Raw genomic sequence first — 19185 nt, 5'->3', positions numbered from 1 at the left:
TTGTAAATTATCTGTGTTTTTTAAATGAATATTTATTTAAATTTTACATGTGTCATGCTATGTTACACTAAGGATCAATGCAAGAATTCATGGGAGAGGGGTTACAATGAAATTAGGACATTATTTATGTTGTTTGTTCCAAGTTGAAACACTGTTGATTAGGAAGTTTTAAGCATCATAAGTAATTGGACTCAAAATTTATTTGCTGTCAAAAAATCCAGCATTTTGCAAGTCATTCTTCAGTGATTGCAGATCCGTGTCACTCAATGGCTTGTTTGGCAATCTCGGTGGCCCAACATCCAATCCAAGCAAAATCAAGAATGCTCTGGTAACTGCGATGTTCCCTCCATGCTTGTTGAAGATCCAGAGATATTCAAGTGCCTTGTGTTGCAGTTTCATTGCTTCGGCCATGTCCTGGTTCTTGTACGCCTCCATAATTGCAACATTTAATTTACCACAGTAGTTGTATGTACTTCCAGTTGCTGAATTAATACCTGGTGAAAATATGATCTTGTTTATTTTCTATACACATATTACTTTCCCCCAACCTTATACTTTTCTATCCACCCACCTACCCATGGATTCACCCACCTACCAATTGACTCACCCTCCTACTAATCCAGCTATTTTGTCCCTTATCCACCACATTTCTTACCTTTTCACCCTCCCCCAATATACTACCCACCCACATACCTATATAACCCCCATGCCAACCCACCACACCACCCCAGTCTCTCAACTACCATCTATTGACCCACATACCAACTTGCCCAGCCATAATAAATATACCCCTACCTAATACTAAACCAGACAGAAAGAGATCATCTGCACCCAAAGAGACCAGGTACTTGCCCCCTGCAACTAGCGTGCTTCGTGTCGCGTCAAATAAATCATTGTGACTGTATTTGAGTCCAATCAGGCTGGGCAATCTGTGCTGTGCAGCTTCTAAAAACTTCTCGATATTAATATTAACTCCAGTGTAGCCTGGTATGTGGTAGTACATAAACGGCATATCAGGTACAACACTGGTGAGCTCAGCACAATAATCGACCAGCGAAGCCATGTCTGACTTGAAAAATAAGTGCGGAAGTGAAGCTATTGCAGAGGCACCAATACTTGAGGCATGTCTAGCCAGCTCCTGGGAATCCTTCATGTTTGTGCCACCAACTTGGATTATGATTTTATCCAGCTTATTTCTGCCTTCCTCGACCCACTTTTCCGCGATTAATTTGCGTTCCTGGACGTTAAAACTTGGTCCTTCCCCAGTACACCCGTTTACATAGACGCTTGGAACGCCTTGTTCCAGCAAAAAATCAACATATCTGCCGATCAAGGAGAGATTTAATTCCCCATTTTTGTCGAGCGGTGTAACAGGAGCAGCTGCAAGGCCTAGTTGAAAATTCATCTTCGAGTAAACGCGAATTTGGGAGGCTTTTTTTACAGCTAGTCTGCAGCTTCGTAGCATTCTCTTCCACAACAGCCTACTGTCTCATTAGCATATTATGCAATTTTTTCACGATCGCCGAAATTCTCCGGAAATATTTTGCGTCTAGTTCCATTCCCCTCGCATCATGAACTTTGGTCCAACAAATTGAGCTAACCAACTCGATATTTCAACGTGGCTGTGCTAAAGTTTGGCCAGTTTTTGCAAGTTTTAAAACAAATCTCACCAATTTTACAACAAATCGGGCCTCAACGGTACTTCGGCCGTGTCTAGCAATGCTTTCTCGGGTATTTCAGAGTAGTTTTCGACGACTACGCCATGTTTCTTTGTCACGTTTATCGATCTCCAGAGGTAGGAACAAGGCTGTTTTACATTCATTTTATAACGTTTTTTTCTGTCAATCGTTGCATAAACCACTTTATATGGGTGTGTAATAGGTAAGATCCGTAAATTGCGGAGCTATTTTGTGCATTAAGTGGTGAAATTGAGTATTTATTGGTTTTAAATTCTGCATCATTGCCAATTGGTATATAATATCACAGACCTTCAGTCTTTCAAAGTGAAGTGGAAAGTTATAGAACTACGTTATATCTGTGATGAACTAAAGTTATCTTTCAAAGCTCAGTGCTTGTCTTGTGCTTATAAAACTATGATTCATTTAAATCATAGAAATAATAGACAGTCTATTATTTATTATTTCTATTGATTTAAATTAATTGATTCCTTAATGATATCTGTATTCTTTAATAATTAACTTATAGGTTTGGAGGTGAAGAATCTAGCAAAATTAATGAGTACAACTCAAGGTATTTCTTAATTTAATGAAAATGTTTTTAATCCTCGATATTCCAGAGAAGGGGTGTTATTTGGGGGCCATGTTGTAATTTGTATCCATTGTAAAATGCCAAGTGCATTGTTTTACTTTAGCAGGAAAGAATGTCAACGTTGAAGTGAAGGATGGAGTAGCTATAGTGAGAATTGATCAGCCGGACTCCAAGGTTAGAATCAATCCATGAAAATTTAGTTGATGTTGTAAATTCCATGAACAATATTTGATTGCGATTTGCAGGACCATGTAATTTCTGGTTAATCCACTCAAGTTGGCTGTGTCACACATCAGCTAGCTTTTAATTGCAATCAGAATCATACATCCTGAAAAAGCATAGATATCAAACGTCAATGCCATAATATATAACTTGTGTTAATTCATGTTTTTCACATGTCATGTTATATTCATATAGGTTAATGTACTTTCAGAAAGTCTGATGTCAGAATTTGAACAGGTAACTGCAAGACTGTTTGCTACCAGCATGCTACGTTTGAAAGGGTGGAAAAAGTGATAGTTTGATCTGTACAGTATGCTATACATAGGCTTTGACCAATGTCCATTATTCTATCGTTAGATATTTAACCGTGTCTTTGAAGACCCAAGCATCAGAAGTGCTGTGCTAATCTCATCAAAACCAGGCTGTTTCATCGCTGGTGCTGATGTAAAGTATGTTTTATGTCATTTACTTGGCTGTTTGAGGCAATAGGAATTAGTTGTGAGCATTTATATTCAAGAAATAATAAGTTCATAAACTCTTATGTGAATTTCATGACTTCAGTACATAACATTTGGTTAAAAATGTTTTTTATTTAACTGACAGACTGTACTATTTTGCATCTATTTTTCAGTATGCTGAATGCCGCTGGCACAGCTGAAAAGGTAACCAAAGTTATAAATTTCAATAGTAGTTTTAGATGAACAGTTAAAGTCAATAAATACAGCATATTTAAAAGACAAAGTGGCCAGAATATATATAGTTACCTCTACTTACCTGTCAGAAATAAATTCCAACTTGCTTTCTTCATGATTCAATTTCCCCTTGTCCCTCCCATACAGAAATTTGAAGCCTTGACTTTGGTTGGAATTAGGTTCATTTAAACTTCTGCTGGGCTGAAAACATATTCATGGCATGGATATGAATATGAAACCTACACAATGTTGATTACACGCTTTCTTTTTAACAGCTTGCAGAAGTATCTTCTCTTGGTCAAGCAATGATTCAAAAACTAGAGGTGAGATCACAACAAGACTAATCAGAATATGGTGTCGTCGAAAGTGCTCCAAATTATGGCCCATTTTTTTCTCCATTAATAAGTTATATATCTGTCTTTGTTAGGACTGTCCAAAACCTATTGTAGCGGCCATCATGGGCTCTTGTCTCGGCGGTGGTCTCGAGGTTGCACTTGGTTGTCACTACAGAGTTGCCGTAAAGGATCCCAAAACCATTCTCGGTTCACCTGAAGTCATGTTAGGCATATTGCCTGGTGCTGGAGGAACTCAGAGATTACCAAAACTGGTCAGTTTTTTTACTGTCATGCAAAGAACATTTTGATATATTATTATTGACAGTCCTCTCTAGTAAAAATAAAGTTAGTTCCCTTGTGTAGTAACACTTGATCAATAAAAGATGATCCTTAAAAAGGCCTCTAGATTGAGATTGTACATAATATATAATTTATTTTGGTCCAATCCAGGTTGGTTTGCCCGACTCCTTAGACATGATGTTAACGGGAAAGAACATTCGTGCTGACAAAGCCAAACGAATGGGGCTTGTTGATATGCTTGTTAATCCATTAGGTAACATGGTTTTTCTTTTCAAAAGGAGTATATATACACTTTGATCTCATTTAAACAGATACCTGATCTGTATGCTTTCATGCTTTCAAAATAACTCATGTGTCCTTGTCTCATTCAGTATTGTTTTATTAATAATCACTTTTTTTTTCACTCCCTCAGGTCCAGGTCTTGCTGAACCAGCACCAAATACTCTAAGATATCTTGAAGATGTTTCTATTCAAGTGGCAAAGTAAGTGAGGTGGTGAATTTGTATGTTAGACTAGCTAATGCTTTTATCCAGGCAAGCAGATCAAATTAAGCAAAATCAAATAGACGAAGCTTACTAAAATTAGTTAAATTACACAGCTTGATTGCAAACGTGTTATAAAATTCACAATTTGGTTCATTTATTATCACAGAGATTTAGCAAGTAAAAAACTCAAGGTTGATAGATCAAAAAGTTGGACGTCCATGTCAGGTATATTATACACTTGAATTGTCCATGCTTTTGAAAAAGATAACAAGAAATTTCAACTTTCAAGTATGTTAATATACATTTTGTTTAAATTGTGGCTGGTTTAAAAAATTATCGCCAATGACTTTTTTCGTAGGTCTGATGTATAAAGTTACAACAGAAACAGGATTTGGGAGGAATTATGTTTTTAAGAAAGCGAGGGAAACAGTAAGCATTGCATTAGCAGAGACGAAATATTGGATCTATCTTAATAGTGGAATGTGTGGTTAATAAACTAAATATTTTTTAGGTCATGAAAAAGTCACTGGGGCTATATCCAGCTCCACTGAAGATACTTGATGTAAGTTTTAGTATTTAGGCTCTTTCGCCTCTTTGAGTCAAATAGCGTTTCTCACGATGCAGATGATGCTAACCTCAGGGACCGCGGAGCGTTTTTCGTATTGCTGGGGCTCGGCACCGCGCGCCTGCTAGGAGAGTCCGGGAAAATTTTGAAATATACATAGGCCTCTGAAATCGCCCCAAATGCCTCTCAAAGGATTATTGGAAAATAATACATACTATGTAAAGTTTCCAGCATGTTTGCTGCTGATAACAAACATTAAACAATATAACCTTGCTTTGGTTATGATGTCAAATATTTTGACATGGATGGTTATCTGTTACGCTGTTTTAATGGTCAAATGCTTGTCCTATGTAAAGTTTCCAGCATGTTTGGCGCTCATATACAAACAATAAACGATATAACCATGCTTTGGTTATGATGTCAAATATTTTGACATGGATAACCACGCTGTTTTAATGGTCAAATGCTTTTCCTATATGTAAAGTTTCCAGCATGTTTGGCGCTCATATACAAACATTAAACAATATAACCATGCTTTGGTTATGATGTTAAATAATTTGAAATGGATAACCACGCTGTTTTATTGGTCAAATGCTTCTCCTATGTAAAGTTTCTAGCATGTTTGGCGCTCATATACAAACATTAAACAATATAACCATGCTTTGGTTATGATGTCAAATATTTTGACATGGATAAACACGCTGTTTTAATGGTCAAATGCTTGTCCTATGTAAAGTTTCCAGCATGTTTGGCGCTCATATACAAACATTGAAATATATAACCATGCTTTGGTTATGATGTTAAATATTTTGAAATGGATAACCATGCTGTTTTATTGGTCAAATGCTTGTCCTATGTAAAGTTTCTAGCATGTTTGGCGCTCATATACAAACATTAAACAATATAACCATGCTTTGGTTATGATGTCAAATATTTTGACATGGATAACCACGCTGTTTTAATGGTCAAATGCTTGTCCAATGTAAAGCCGGTTTCCAGCATGTTTGGCGCTTGTATTGCTTGTAAATTTTAGCTTGTAAATTTGAGCTAACTAAAAAATATTCAAAATTAAAGACTAATTACAGAAAAATTATTGGTGGGGCTAAAGCCCAGCGAGCCACCCTGCTCCGCGGTCCCTGAACCTAACTACTAGGTTGTGAAAACAGAGACTGGGAGCAAACAAAAAGGTTAAACAGCGTTAAACAGGAGTGAATTTTCCTAAGCAACACTTGGTCACTATATATGATGCACCATTCATTTGGTTATCAATACATACTGGTCGAAATACCATGACGAGTTATGTCCAATATAGTGGTAGAGCAATTTGTTTCTTAGAGTGGACTTTGAGTTCAAAACCATACTCTTAGTCTTAGTATGAAACAAATATTGTTAATATTTAATATTGCTTTTTATCGAAAACATGACAGAATTCGAGTTTTTGCCCGACATTCCCCCGGCCACCCGTTTCGCCTTTCCGATTCACGACGTTTGCAAATTGCACGATCCGATTTTTTCCGAGGATTCTCGTGTAAAATAATGACTGTTGGTATTTAGGTCGCTAAAGTTGGAGTGGAAAAAGGTGGCGCTGAGGGATATCTTGCTGAAGCTCAAGTATGTACTGGGATTTCACCCACTGATCTGTATATATGCTGGTATATTAGTTTACCTGATAATGCACGCTCGCAAGCGTTAGCGTCACTGACTGCAGTATATGAAACTGGATACACATACTTCTGGCCTACCTAGGGACATTCTATACGAATTCTTACCTCAAGATTGGTTTTAATTTTATCTTTCCCAGGGTTTTGGTGAACTCGGCGGTTCTAACGAGGCCAAAGCCTTGATGTCGTTATTTTTCGGACAGGTATATACTGTATACCATGCAGCCATGCATGTGTTGGTTCAATACTGCAGCAAGATTCATGCTGTATTTTATTTTATATATTTTCTTAGACGGAGTGCAAAAAGAACAGATTTGGCAAGCCAAAACAGGATACCAAGTAGGTTTCTGTAAAATACGAGAGTAATTTTTTTTTGCAAAGATACAGTTCGCTAAATTTGCAACAAATCGTCACATTACAAAATGTTTTTCTTCGCCTCAGGACCGTGGCTGTTCTTGGAGCTGGTCTTATGGGAGCCGGCATTGGTCATGTATGTACTGTATGGCTACAAATTATTAGACTAACAGCTTCTCTGTATGACGTAATCTTGTGTGAAGCCGTTTGTTCAAATTTAGCAAGCTAAGGGATGAACAACATCTGGGGTTTTTTCTTTAGGTCAGCTTACAGAAAGGATACAACGTCATATTGAAAGATAATTTTGAACAAGGTTTAATAAGGGGACAAGACCAAATTTACAAAGGGTCAGTTGTTTTGATACGATGTATTTATTATAAGTGTTTCTCTTTCCACCTTCCTCAATGTCAGTTGGTCATTGCAGTACTGCTAGTCTGACTGAGTGTTGACTGTTGCTACTAATACTAGTCTGACTAGTCTAGCACCTACTGCTTTGCAATGTTTTATATTCAGTGTTTCACTTTCAACCTTTATTTTTTATATACTTTTGTACAGACTAAATACAAAAGTTAAAAGAAAAGCTATGACAAGGTATTGTACTGGGCGACTAAAGCGTTTGCGAGTGCCAAGAAATTCGTAATGAACCTTTTTTAAATTGGGGAAAAAATTCAAGACCTGGAAAAGTTTTTTAAACATTCAAACACTTAAATTTTTCAGTGCTGAAAGGGACCGAATGTTATCTGATCTACAAGCACAACTGGACTATAAGGTACACTATAAAATACAGACTTATTTCGTTAATTCGTGTTTTTTGGACTCCTCGTGAACATCACGTTTCGGGTGTCAATTGCTGAAAGAATATTACAAATGTTTTGACGAAGAAAAGTGATAAATATTGAAAATTGTGGACACAATAGATTTCTATCTCTTCAGGGTTTTGATAAAACCGACATTGTTATCGAGGCTGTGTTTGAAGATCTCAATATTAAACATAAAGTTATCAAAGAGATTGAAGAGGTGAGTGCTTGTTTGACAAGCGTTTCATTGCAATATTTTGAACTGGAACATGTGCGCGACAAACAGTGCCACTGATCTGATATTACACTGGATATAGCGATGCAAAACCCCTGCTATATTAAAATACATCGTGATTCAGAAAAAATCTTCTTGGAATCTGCTTGCTGATGAATTGATTCTTTTAAAGTGGGTCTCTGGAAGTTCATTAATTATGGCTTCGTTTTTGAAATTAAGTGCATATATTCCCAGACGATTCTAATTTCTTTTCATCTCTTTTCAAGGTCATCCCAGAGACGTGCGTCTTCGCTTCCAATACGTCAGCTTTGCCGATACACAAGGTACTGTACTTCATGTAATACCAACCATGAAGTATTCAAACTCTGTGCTACAATACTTTAAAGAACGATGAGTTAGTCTCTTCCTTCCAAGCCGACGCTTCTGTCTATAACTACATATAAACATGTTGTATTCTGATTTGTAATCGCAATTTTTTTCAAACCAGCAATAACCATAAATTTATCAATAAAAGAAAGTACCACCTGTTTCTAAAATCAGATTATTTCTCGTTGACTTAAACACTTCCGTTTCAGATCGCCGAGGCCAGCAAACGACCGGACAAGGTTAGTTGATTGTTCTACTGAGTTGTCCCACTGCAAACTTCTAGTTTTTTACGCTGCACGTTGAGTCAATGTTTCTCATTGCAGGTTGTTGGAATGCATTACTTCTCACCAGTGGATAAAATGCCTTTGTTAGAAATTATCACGACAGACAAGACTTCCCAAGAGACGGCAGGTAATAGGACCCATAACTGTGTTTCATTTTGGTTTATTGTGGGAAAGTGTTTAATCAATAAGAGATGATCCTTAATGGATCTCTAGGAGGAACAGTTTAGAACTGATAGAGCTATCCAGTATAAATAAAGTTAGTTTAGTTTAGGCTTCCTCCTGTAGTAACACTGGATCAATAAGAGATGATCCTTACTGGACGTCTAGGAAGAACAGTTTAGAACTGATAGAGCTATCAAATATGAAAATATGATTGCTATTTTAAATGTTCACATTTAGCAATTGCAGTAGACGTTGGTTTAAAACAAGGAAAGACAGTCATAGTTGTCAAGGTATGAAACCTTTTAACACATTACATCTATACTCCTAACGTCGTTTGTTACCATCTTCAAATCTTTCAACAGTCAAATGTTTTGCTTGTAGGATGGTCCGGGATTTTATACGACAAGAATTTTAGCACCAACTATGGCCGAAGTGATAGCATTGTTACAGGTACACTATATAATGACTATCATGTTCGCAACAATGATTGACGAATCTGCATTTTACCACCATACAAGTAAGCCGCAGATTTGCTTTCAAACCACTCTGGTCCAAATGAAATCATCAAAATGAAATTAAATTTGCATGGGAAAAGTTCTTATGAAATATTCTCGTTCTCACAGGAGGGAATAACGCCCGCGGAACTTGATAAGTTGACGAAAAGTTTTGGATTCCCTGTTGGCTCAGCCACGCTTGCAGATGAGGTAATTCTTGTGGTTTGATCGAGCCTGCAGTTCTGCGTTTTCCGTCCAGCGGTTCAATTTAGCTAACTATGAAATATAGAGTTCAGTTGCTGCGCAAAAATTTAAGATATGACAAGGTTTTATAATAACTGATTGAACTGATTGTGAATAACTTGAACCGCTCGCTAGGTTGGCATAGATGTGGCCACACATGTTGCCGAAGATCTGGGAAATGCGTTTGGCGAAAGGTGAGGAGAATAGAGTTTTTAGAAAGCATTTGATTATTATGATTTGTTTAAAATGCACAGTTTTCTTCCAAATGATTATTTGTATCAGAGAAATATGGTCGTTTTTAATTGTTCAGGTTTGGAGGAGGCGATGTCGGAGTCCTCAAGACCATGGTAGATGAAGGCTTCCTTGGTAAGAAACTGATTCGCTGCAAATCTATTCTGTTTACACCCGGGTTTTATATGTGGTCTTGCCCGGATATGGTTGTGTTCGGAAAACCAGGCCTGGTAATGATTTCAAACCAGTTCAAACGAATTCATATACGATTGCTTAACCTAGACCGCTTGTGTTTAAATTATTCAGGCTGATTTCAAGGATTTAGTGTTTGTATCAGCTGATGTTTGTTTTCCCATTTTTTAGGTCGAAAATCTGGGAAAGGATTTTATATCTACCCCGATGGCAAAGGAAAGAAAACAGTAAGGAATCTTTGTTTTGGATAAGTGTGGATTGCACGGGGAACAATGCGAGTGACAGGGACCATGAGGGATAATATAAAGCTGGTTCAATGTGTTGAAAGCTGGTGCAATGCTGGTCCAGGCGTTTGTTGTGACGGTAACAAATTGGTTGAATTTTTTAGATCAACAGCGGGGCTATGGATATTGTTAAGAAATACTCTGTACCAAAACGAGGCAGGTTAGTGAGAAAGAAAATAAAATGTGTGCCGTATAGTTTCCAAGATTTGTGTCTAGTTTTCAGTCCATATCATATCCACGAGTGGAACTGATTTTTCACAATGGTCAGTTTTACCGAAGTGATATGGAAAATAAACGTGTTTCTCCAATTGGACCTTGAGCTTTCCTACGGCCTTGGTCTTAGTTTGAAACATACATTTGATGATATGCGAAGATGGTTTGTTAAGAAAACATAGTTTTACAGTGTTTGTGATATGTATTATTAATATTACACACAACAGGACTTCCAGATAGAATGAATCCCAAACCATTGTGAATCTTTTCATTTCATTTTTTCGGCCTTTTGTCTTCCTTATTTTCTTGAGGATAATGATGGAGTTATTTGGCTAGTTTATTCAGCGAATCTGACAAACCTGATGCAATCGTATTAATGCTTGTATTAACGACGCTGATATCAACGATTTATTTGCTATTTCAGTCACACTCCCGAAGATGTCCAAATGCGTTTGGCTGCCCGGTTTACCAACGAAGCGTTGTTGACGTTACAAGAAGGCATTCTAAATAGTCCGGTACGTCATAAGTTTACCGCTCAAAAACCAGTATGTTTGAAGTACGTTTGACGTATGTTTGTCCAGTTTCGTATATCACAGTCAGTGACGCACGCTCAGGCAGTCAGACTTCGTTGTATGAAACTGTATGAAACAAGACGCCTACTCAAGGCGTTCACTCCGCTTGCATGCCAACTGATGTACATAATTCATCCGTGGACCGTGTAACCCAGGGCTTCTCGGTCAAAAATGAAGTTGTTTTGGGTTACCTGTAGAAATGCCAACTTCTGTCGCCCAAAACTTCTACTACTAAAAGGAAAAAAAACCATGGCATTTTAAGACTCCGCTGCGCATACGCAGGCGAAGTAACTAGTACTTGATTGTACGTCTCTGACTGAAAATATGAAACTGGACACACATACTTCTGGGCTACCTGGGGTTTGTTTTGTGAATTTGAAGGCGGCAAATAGTTTTAACTTATTATGTTAGTTCATAGATTATTTTTTTGTCAATTTCAGGTCGACGGTGATATTGGTGCTGTTTTCGGCTTAGGATTCCCGCCATTCCTCGGAGGTATGCGCATGCTCAAAACTGATATATATACAGTATGACTGGATAGCGCTTCTCATTGTGTTCAGTGACCTGATATCAAAGCTCCTGTTTGGCCGCGATCTTTCAAGCCGATTTAATCACCAGTGCCAGTCCCTCTCTACCCTTTCTGTGGGCGCGAGCGTAAACCGTGAAGACAAAAAAAGAGAAATGGACTGGCACTGGTAACCTATTCGGTTTCAAAGATGGCGACCTAGTTATCGCTCCAGTTCACACAGAGTTCACTGGTTTGTAGCAATAACCCGTAGTGTGCTACATATTTGATACTATTTTCAATACTTCAAAATCTCCCCTAGGGCCATTCCGATTCGTGGATACATATGGCGCCGAGAATCTCGTGAACAAGATGCGACAATTGCAGTCCGAAGTTGGGTCGGCTCAATTCGAACCGTGCCAACTGCTCCTCGACTACGCCAAAGATTCATCCAAGAAATTCCACAAAAGATAAGAAACTAAATTACTTTTAGTAGATTTTTATTTTTGAAGGACAAGAAAACGATTTTCTTGCTGTTGTTTACACGAGAACCGCAGGTTTTGCGAACATCGACGAAATCTTGCAGGAAGATCGCATGTAAAAAATTTGGACCACATTTTGGAAGCGCATTTCTGCACAATAAATTCTAAGAAACTTTTTGGCGGCCATTTTGAATGTGATATCACAGATTCACAAAGTCATATTCCACAAGTGACTCTAATTTTCGGCTCCGTACACGTCAAATACACTGCTATTTTTAAGCAGAAATATAACTGACATCAGAATCCATGATGGCGACCGAAGATTCGAAGACAGTAAACAACAAACGAAAACAAGTCATTTTCGTAAAGCTCTTTTCCTCGTATATAATGTATTGTTTCATAGATCGTATACAAACAGCGTATATTCCTTACAGCAGAACGGTTCAAATGTCGCTTAAATGATCACCATTTTCGATAGCGAATTAATTTTCACAACGCGAGTGTTCGCTTAAAAATCCTGGCGTATAAAAAGGTTTGAAATGACATGAACTTGTACGCTACGTTATAATTTCGTAATTTTTGTCGATAGTTTAGGTCTTAACATGGTTTATTATCTGCATATTCTCTGCATATTATTCTACATTAGTCAGTTAATAATTTAAGAGCTAGTTCCTCATCGTCTCGTAATGTTCCTTCGTTATCGTCCACTGTTTCTTCTGTTTCCTGTTTTGATCGCTTTGGTGGAGCGCTATTGTTGAAAAAAGAAAGAAAAGAACTAGTCGTCTTTTTAGATTTAACTTCGAAATATATACAATAAATATAAACAAAAGTTCGGAGAATGGAAAACCAATAGAAAAGGCAAGAAAAACAAGGCAAAAAGGAGCAATTGACGAAGCTGGAAAACAAAAAATGCATGTGACATCTCAGCTCTTCCTTTCGTTTTATTTTATAAGGGAAAAATACCTGTAGCTGTTGTCACTGTCACCATCCATTTCTGTACTGCGGTCATCCTCTTCAGTGCTCTTTAATGTAACAACCACCTCGTCGTCGTTCTGATGGAAAAAGGCGGGAATAACGTTGAGATGGGAAGTGTAGCTCACTCATGGTCTTAACCATATTTCTAGGAGAGAGCGCATGCAGGACAATTGTACTCTAACAGCTCTCTGACTCTCGTGAATTTTGTCAGTGAAATGCATTTTTGACAGTTGTCTAGTATTATCATAACTTGTTCGTTCAAAAGTCTATATAATGTCTTAACAGATAACATCACTTTGTAAGGTACCTCGAAACGTTTCCTCTTTACTTTGTTCTTCATTCGTTTCTCGCGATGTTTCTGTTTAATCCTGTCTCGGAATTCCTGTTTATCCAGTTTATCTTGTTTGACGAGGTTTTTCGAAGAGTTCTTCAAATCAATTCCACCTGCTTCCTGCGGGCTTCCTCCGGAATCTTCCGTTCTCGATACGTCTGCTTCACGATCATTCTGCGTGTCCTCTGGCATTGGCTGTTAAATCAATGAAACCAGCTGTCATATCTGGCGAAAATATTTCGTGTTCAGTGAAGGTGACAAAACGTACCTCGCCGTCGTCATCAAATATCACTTTGCTGTTCATTTTGATGTTCTTTCTCAAAACTTTCTTTGCCGAAGTTATTCTTGTTTTGTTTCTGTTCTTTTTACTGAGGTTCTTGAAGAAAATGCAAACAATATATCGAGTGAATCTCTTGTTCATCTTGTAACCAAGTTAAACTCTTTCAGAGTACTTACCTCAGCTGTGTTTTCGATATTTTCCTCTTGAATAGATTTATCCTATACGAAAGACAGAATTTCAAATCGAATGAAAAGAACCTCACCTACACTGGATATAGATCTCATATGATCCAGGGATTGAGTTTGATATCCAATTGTTTCATGTTTGAAAGGAAAGCTGAACTAATTTGACTGAACCAGCTTCAAGCTATTCTCTGAGAAAATCTAAACTAAATTTGAAAGGTCTTTTATAGTGAGGAGTATACAAATACCTCTTCCTCATCAGAAGATATCTCGACGTTTTTCTTCCGTAGAACTAAGAAATCTTCATGATTGAAATCGTTCTCCTGGTGATCATCTGATAAAAGATCGGATAATTCTTTCGTCGTCTTCTTGGGCTCCATTTGTTTAGAAATTTTGCCATGTTTCTTTCTGGCTTTCTGTGGAGACGTGCACAATATGACAAATTATAAACATTAATACAACCACAGAATCAATGTTGTGTGGAAAGGACGCAAGTCACTGGTTCGTTAAAACTAAACTCGAGATGAAATATGCAGTTGGGTATATTCTTCCTGAAAAACTAACCCTATGTTTCGTAGCCAAATTGACCGGCAGTGTAAAAAAGTATTTTAAATTTAGTACGTGAACAGAATTTTTAGAAAATAGGTGCATTTACTTTTGCAATTTTTCGTTTATACAACATTGTTTGACCCAAGGAGAGAACTCTTAGCCTCTCGAGAAACTCGACAAAAGAGTGATGTACCTATTATTTTTTCATATGAAGTATAGGTTCTTGTATTACCTGTAAGAACCGTATTCTTGGGGCTGTTAACAGCCCGAGAGAGCTAAAAGAAGACGAATGTTTTGATGAAGTTACTTCCGCTCAATGAGCAGTTTATAGCCGGGTACAACTGAACAGATGATAAATTAATCACATACGCGGCATATTTTTCGACCGGCATTGCATCGACATTGAATATTTTCTTGTTTGACTGCAGGTAAACAGATCTCACGTATGACACCACACTCTGGAAAAAATATCGAAAATTTGATCTCATAAACTGCCAAAGCTACTTCGGCTTTTAGGAATTGTTTTATACGACACGATACGAAACCTTCTGAGCCCATTGCTTGATATCTTGATCTTGCACGCACAATCCTTCAAGTTTCTTTTGAATATTGGATAATTTCTTAGGATTTGCTCTGGTGTAAAATACATATAGCTTTAGTCAAAAGTCATCTCTTTTTCATTCATTACAACCTAAATGGTGAACTTACTTGATCTCAGTTATAGGGACTTTTTTCTTTTCTAGTTCCTGAAATCAATGATTTATTTAGATTTTGTTCTGGTATATCTTTGAAAAGAAGTTGAGAATTTTTTCGAAGTAAATTTAACTATAGTAAAAGTCCTGTTTTGAAGGACTTACTTTCAGCATTTCCTTTTCTTCAGAAGGTAGCAATATTAATAAAGAATGACCATCTCTTTGGTACCTGATGAAGGGTTTAGAAGAAGAGATCAGATGATGTGAGGTGGTAGATTTCGCAGAGAAGATGAGGGAAGCACGGTTGAGATGATATGAACACGTAATAAGAGATGAAGGAGAGCTGGTCAGAGATATTATGAAATGAAGAGATCAGAAGAAGAAAGGAGATGGTAGACATTGCAGAGAAGACGAGGGAAGCAAGGTTGAGATGAAACGGACACGTAATAAGAAGAGATGAAGGAGAGCTGGTCAGAGATATTATGGAATGAAGAGATCAGAAGAAGATGTGAGGTGGTAGACATTGCAGAGAAGACGAGGGAAGCAAGGTTGAGATGAAACGGACACGTAATAAGAAGAGATGAAGGAGAGCTGGTCAGAGATATTATGGAATGAAGAGATCAGAAGAAGATGTGAGGTGGTAGACATTGCAGAGAAGATGAGGGAAGCAAGGTTGAGATGATATGGACACGTAATAAGAAGAGATGAAGGAGAACTGGTCAGAGATATTATGAAATGAAGAGATCAGAAGAAGATGTGAGGTGGTAGACATTGCAGAGAAGACGAGGGAAGCAAGGTTGAGATGATATGGACACGTAATAAGAAGAGATGAAGGAGAGCTGGTCAGAGATATGAGGAACTCTGGTTTAATTGGTTACTAAAGATTGTGAACATTATTTCAAACATCATGAGGTTAACCTTGCTGTTCTTCCAGCCCGGTGAATGTAGGTATTTGCATCCTCGGGACAATCAAGTTGAATCACCCAATGAACCGCTGGAAAATCTGTTCGAAAATACATTTTGAAATGAAAATCATCCCGTCAATCGTTTGACAATTCGTGCACAAAACTCTAAACTCAAATTTCATAGCGCTTTCGTTCAAATTTTATATGAATTTCGCTCACCCAAGCCGCGAGCAGCTATATCCGTAGCCAACAAAACTGCCGACGTTTTCCGACAGAAATCATTGTAAATCGCGACACGTTTTATCTGATTCTGTTTTCCATAGAGTGCCATTAGTTGGACGCCTGGCCTGAGACGACGATATACCTCGTATGTGAATTTAACCTGAGAAAATATTGTAAAGTATTTAAGATGAATTAGTAAATTGTTGTTTCATGAAGATGAATCAAGGTGTGGAGCTCTTGACGTAAACAAACACTTTGTTTCATTTTGACCTAGTAATGATCGCAACTCACCTGCTTGCAGCTGGATAGAAACACCAAGATCTTGCTTTTCAGGTGATTTTTGATAAAGGAATATAAGAAATTGATCTTGTCTTCAAGTTCACAAACAACGTAACTCTATAATGGATCGCAGAACTCTTAGCGAAGTGTACATATAAATGATTAGGTTGGCAGAAAGAATAAGCAGAAAGAATGAAAGTTATTCAGCTCACTTGTTTTAATTCCTGAGGCGTGGTAGCTTCGGAATCTTTGTACACAGATACATACTCTGGGTCCTAAAGTATTAATATATCTATGCCATTAATATATCTATGTCTTTATACTGAATAGCCCTATCAGTTCTGAACTGTTCTTCCTAGAGTAAGGATCATCTCTTATTGATCCAATGTTGCTACAGGAGGAAACCTAAACTAAACTAACTTTGTTTATAATGGATCAGTTCTAAACGGTTTTTCGTAGATGTAAAAAAGTGTACACAGCTATTAATGGAAAACTTACGTGAAGGCTTAGTCTAGCCAAATCACTCACAGAGCTAAAGGAAAAATACACAATATTTCATCAAAATTTGTCAAAAATGCGTAATGCAATATCAATTCTCTCTTTCGTTACCTGGTTTGTGTAGCGGAGTAAAGAAGTGTTTGCCTTTCCTCAGGAAGATTTTCAATGATAGCATTTACTGTTTCACTAAAGCCCATGTCTAATATTCTGTCTGCTTCATCAAGCACTGCAAACAGATGAAACTCTAGTTGCCTTTGAGGCCATTTTTTAAAGTTAAAACAGGTTTTAGAGAGAAGTACAGCACCTGGATTAATAGTGGGCATGTTTAGAATTTAAAAGGCAAAGAGATCAAGGTTGTAGAAAGTTCTGACAAGCTGTTGTGTCCAACAAATGGACAAGCAATGTGAAGGATATGATAAGTTTCTTTGGAGAAGATTCCTTGCTATGCCATTTGACTGTAAAAGAGGTGAGTTTTCTAACCATTACCTACCCAACATTTTTAAATTGCCACAATCGAAATTGGGTGTTTCATCCATATGTTGCAAGAGACGTCCAGGCGTACACACTATGATATTTGTTTTGTGAATTCTCTGTTGTTCAAAACTGACTTCTTTACCGCCAATTATCAAACCAGCTGATATGTCGTGATGTTTGCCAATTTTACACAACACTTCAAATGTCTGATACGCCTGTGTCAAAATAAATGTTATGTCCTACAGTAATACAATATTTGTTTCCTATGCAGGCAAAACTTCACTTGGTTCTGTTGGTAGAATTTGCAGGACCACTTCATTTAAATTCAGCTCGGATTTAGAGTAGACATACCAGTTCTCTTGTTGGAGATATAACCAATGCTCCAAGACCATCAATGGCTGACCACTTCAATTTCCATAAGCACTCTAGCAACTTGTGTTTTAAAAGATTACATAAATAATATGGATGTACATACATATACACCTCTTATACAGACATCTCTCTAATGAAATACAGATACCCCTATAATATGGCACAGACATCTCTTTAATAAGGACATTTCTATGCCATTACTTTACTCACAGGAATAAGAAAAGCTAATGTCTTTCCAGAACCAGTCTTGGCAGCTCCAAGGACATCCAAACCCTTCAATGCAATTGGTATACTTTTCTTCTGAATTTCTGTAGGATTTATGTATGCACAACTTTCTAGTGCTAAAATAAAGAATAGCTTTTCTTCTGAATCTCTGTAGGATTTATGTATGCACAACTTTCTAGTGCTTAAAATAAAAAAAGCTTGATATTTTGTACTACTTTCACTTGCTCATCTGTTTGATGAATGGAAGTGCAGTACATTGAACAATTTAGTCTGTTCAATAGGATCAAGCATTTAACTCTATTGATATGTCCCACCTCTTTGCGTCCGACTTGAGAGTGGAATATCTGAGAACTTGGTGATGGTTGAAGCATCAAGCTTTGGTAGAAACAAAGAATTATGGAAAATTAAACAATGATAACAATGCATGCCTGGTAGTGATTATTCAGAACTTCATTATGTGTATGTATGCAGGCAATGAATAGGTCTAGTTAAAGCTTGTTAGGATTACACCGGCCATTAACCTTTTGATCATTTGACAGAGCTGATCAACCAAATGCTGTCAATCTAACTCAATTAGAATTGATTTATTCAATATGTGGTGTCTAGGAATCGTTGTCAGTCATGTCAGCGATCATTTCAGAATTCTCTGCTAAAATCCTAGAACCACTGTCAGTCTAGATCGTGTTATTTCAGTTGTCGTCAGGAGTTGTTTACTCAAATTACGAATTGAAATCGTCTAAGAAATTTAAAATGTACTAAATATAGGCTAATTCAGACCTTTCATAACAAGGCAAAGCATTCGCTGCTAAATAAGCGCTCAAAAGACGCCGATTCTACGATATTCGATACATAAAAACATCTTCCAACTCACAGCTAAAATATCCTGATCAAGAGCACTCATTTCAATCTCTTCATCCTTAACTTTTCTCAGCCTAGCTTCGCGTTTCGCCCATTTTGACTTCATTTTAGGCTTCCTGATGCTCTCAGCTTTCTTATTCTTCTTTCCCTTGTCCATTTTGAAAAGAGGAAAACAATGAAAACCTCTAAAATTTTGTTCAAATTGTAAAAAATCACGAAAACGTGGCCGCCATGTTTGGAAAAGAAAACCCCAAAAACTGATTGGTCGATGAAACAACCAATCACCATTCGAGAAATGGGAAACCAGATTTAAAATTTAACATATGCGAAGCGGTATTTTTAAATAATTTTAAAATTGTTTTTAACCTGCAAAACTAGACATAATGAGGCAAACTCTTTTC

General features: G+C 37.3%; 3 protein-coding genes across 4 annotated transcripts; 1 reads left to right on the top strand and 2 right to left on the bottom strand.

Annotated features, from left to right (window-relative positions):
- Window positions 1-20: 20 nt before the first annotated feature.
- LOC114535054 (N-acetylneuraminate lyase-like) lies at window positions 21-1480 on the bottom strand. The gene is made up of 2 exons (XM_028556437.1): window positions 796-1480; window positions 21-494 (listed from the first exon to the last, which is right to left on the bottom strand). Exons 1-2 carry the CDS (start codon window positions 1463-1465, stop codon window positions 199-201), a joined length of 966 nt encoding a protein of 321 aa, XP_028412238.1. The 5' UTR covers window positions 1466-1480; the 3' UTR covers window positions 21-198.
- A 107-nt stretch (window positions 1481-1587) lies between these two features.
- Window positions 1588-12118, top strand: LOC114535097 (trifunctional enzyme subunit alpha, mitochondrial-like). 2 transcript variants are annotated; one of them, XM_028556480.1, is made up of 34 exons: window positions 1588-1795; window positions 2206-2250; window positions 2375-2442; window positions 2686-2727; window positions 2848-2939; window positions 3122-3152; window positions 3458-3505; window positions 3610-3789; window positions 3968-4070; window positions 4230-4299; window positions 4469-4527; window positions 4661-4731; window positions 4814-4864; window positions 6422-6478; window positions 6669-6731; window positions 6821-6867; window positions 6970-7018; window positions 7144-7229; window positions 7438-7473; window positions 7600-7651; window positions 7816-7899; window positions 8181-8237; window positions 8490-8519; window positions 8604-8691; window positions 8964-9016; window positions 9108-9176; window positions 9350-9430; window positions 9599-9657; window positions 9774-9829; window positions 10058-10113; window positions 10275-10330; window positions 10808-10898; window positions 11396-11450; window positions 11783-12118. In XM_028556480.1, exons 1-34 carry the CDS (start codon window positions 1720-1722, stop codon window positions 11932-11934), a joined length of 2313 nt encoding a protein of 770 aa, XP_028412281.1. In that variant the 5' UTR covers window positions 1588-1719; the 3' UTR covers window positions 11935-12118. The 2 variants fall into 2 exon arrangements, with proteins under 2 accessions (XP_028412281.1, XP_028412280.1); XM_028556479.1 differs by having other exon boundaries at window positions 2372-2442.
- Window positions 12119-12310: 192 nt separating this feature from the next.
- On the bottom strand, window positions 12311-19007 carry LOC114535106 (probable ATP-dependent RNA helicase DDX10). The gene is made up of 22 exons (XM_028556488.1): window positions 18798-19007; window positions 18241-18301; window positions 17912-18042; window positions 17681-17761; window positions 17346-17544; window positions 16967-17081; window positions 16856-16889; window positions 16570-16632; window positions 16370-16474; window positions 16076-16238; window positions 15870-15954; window positions 15117-15180; window positions 14968-15005; window positions 14805-14892; window positions 14629-14717; window positions 14492-14534; window positions 13959-14126; window positions 13705-13746; window positions 13517-13624; window positions 13225-13443; window positions 12906-12994; window positions 12311-12690 (listed from the first exon to the last, which is right to left on the bottom strand). Exons 1-22 carry the CDS (start codon window positions 18939-18941, stop codon window positions 12585-12587), a joined length of 2235 nt encoding a protein of 744 aa, XP_028412289.1. The 5' UTR covers window positions 18942-19007; the 3' UTR covers window positions 12311-12584.
- Window positions 19008-19185: the final 178 nt, after the last annotated feature.

The sequence above is a fragment of the Dendronephthya gigantea genome, unplaced genomic scaffold (assembly GCF_004324835.1).
Source record: "Dendronephthya gigantea isolate DGI-Jeju-01 unplaced genomic scaffold, DenGig_1.0 000110F, whole genome shotgun sequence".
Classification (NCBI taxonomy): Eukaryota; Metazoa; Cnidaria; class Anthozoa; order Malacalcyonacea; family Nephtheidae; genus Dendronephthya; species Dendronephthya gigantea.
Note: the sequence above shows the minus strand (reverse complement) of the source record. Positions and strands in the feature narration are given on the sequence as shown.

Coding starts and splice junctions, on each gene's coding strand:
- LOC114535054 (XM_028556437.1), bottom strand. CDS start 1,465: ATGCTACGAAGCTGCAGACTAGCTGTAAAAAAAGCCTCCCAAATTCGC. Junction 495..795: donor TCTGTCTGGTTTAGTATTAG/GTAGGGGTATAT, acceptor TATTTTCACCAG/GTATTAATTCAGCAACTGGA.
- LOC114535097 (XM_028556479.1), top strand. CDS start 1,720: ATGCTTTCTCGGGTATTTCAGAGTAGTTTTCGACGACTACGCCATGTT. Junction 7,900..8,180: donor TTATCAAAGAGATTGAAGAG/GTGAGTGCTTGT, acceptor TCTCTTTTCAAG/GTCATCCCAGAGACGTGCGT. Junction 9,431..9,598: donor CAGCCACGCTTGCAGATGAG/GTAATTCTTGTG, acceptor ACCGCTCGCTAG/GTTGGCATAGATGTGGCCAC.
- LOC114535106 (XM_028556488.1), bottom strand. CDS start 18,941: ATGGACAAGGGAAAGAAGAATAAGAAAGCTGAGAGCATCAGGAAGCCT. Junction 13,747..13,958: donor TATCTTCTGATGAGGAAGAG/GTATTTGTATAC, acceptor TCTTTCGTATAG/GATAAATCTATTCAAGAGGA. Junction 13,444..13,516: donor TATTTGATGACGACGGCGAG/GTACGTTTTGTC, acceptor TTGATTTAACAG/CCAATGCCAGAGGACACGCA.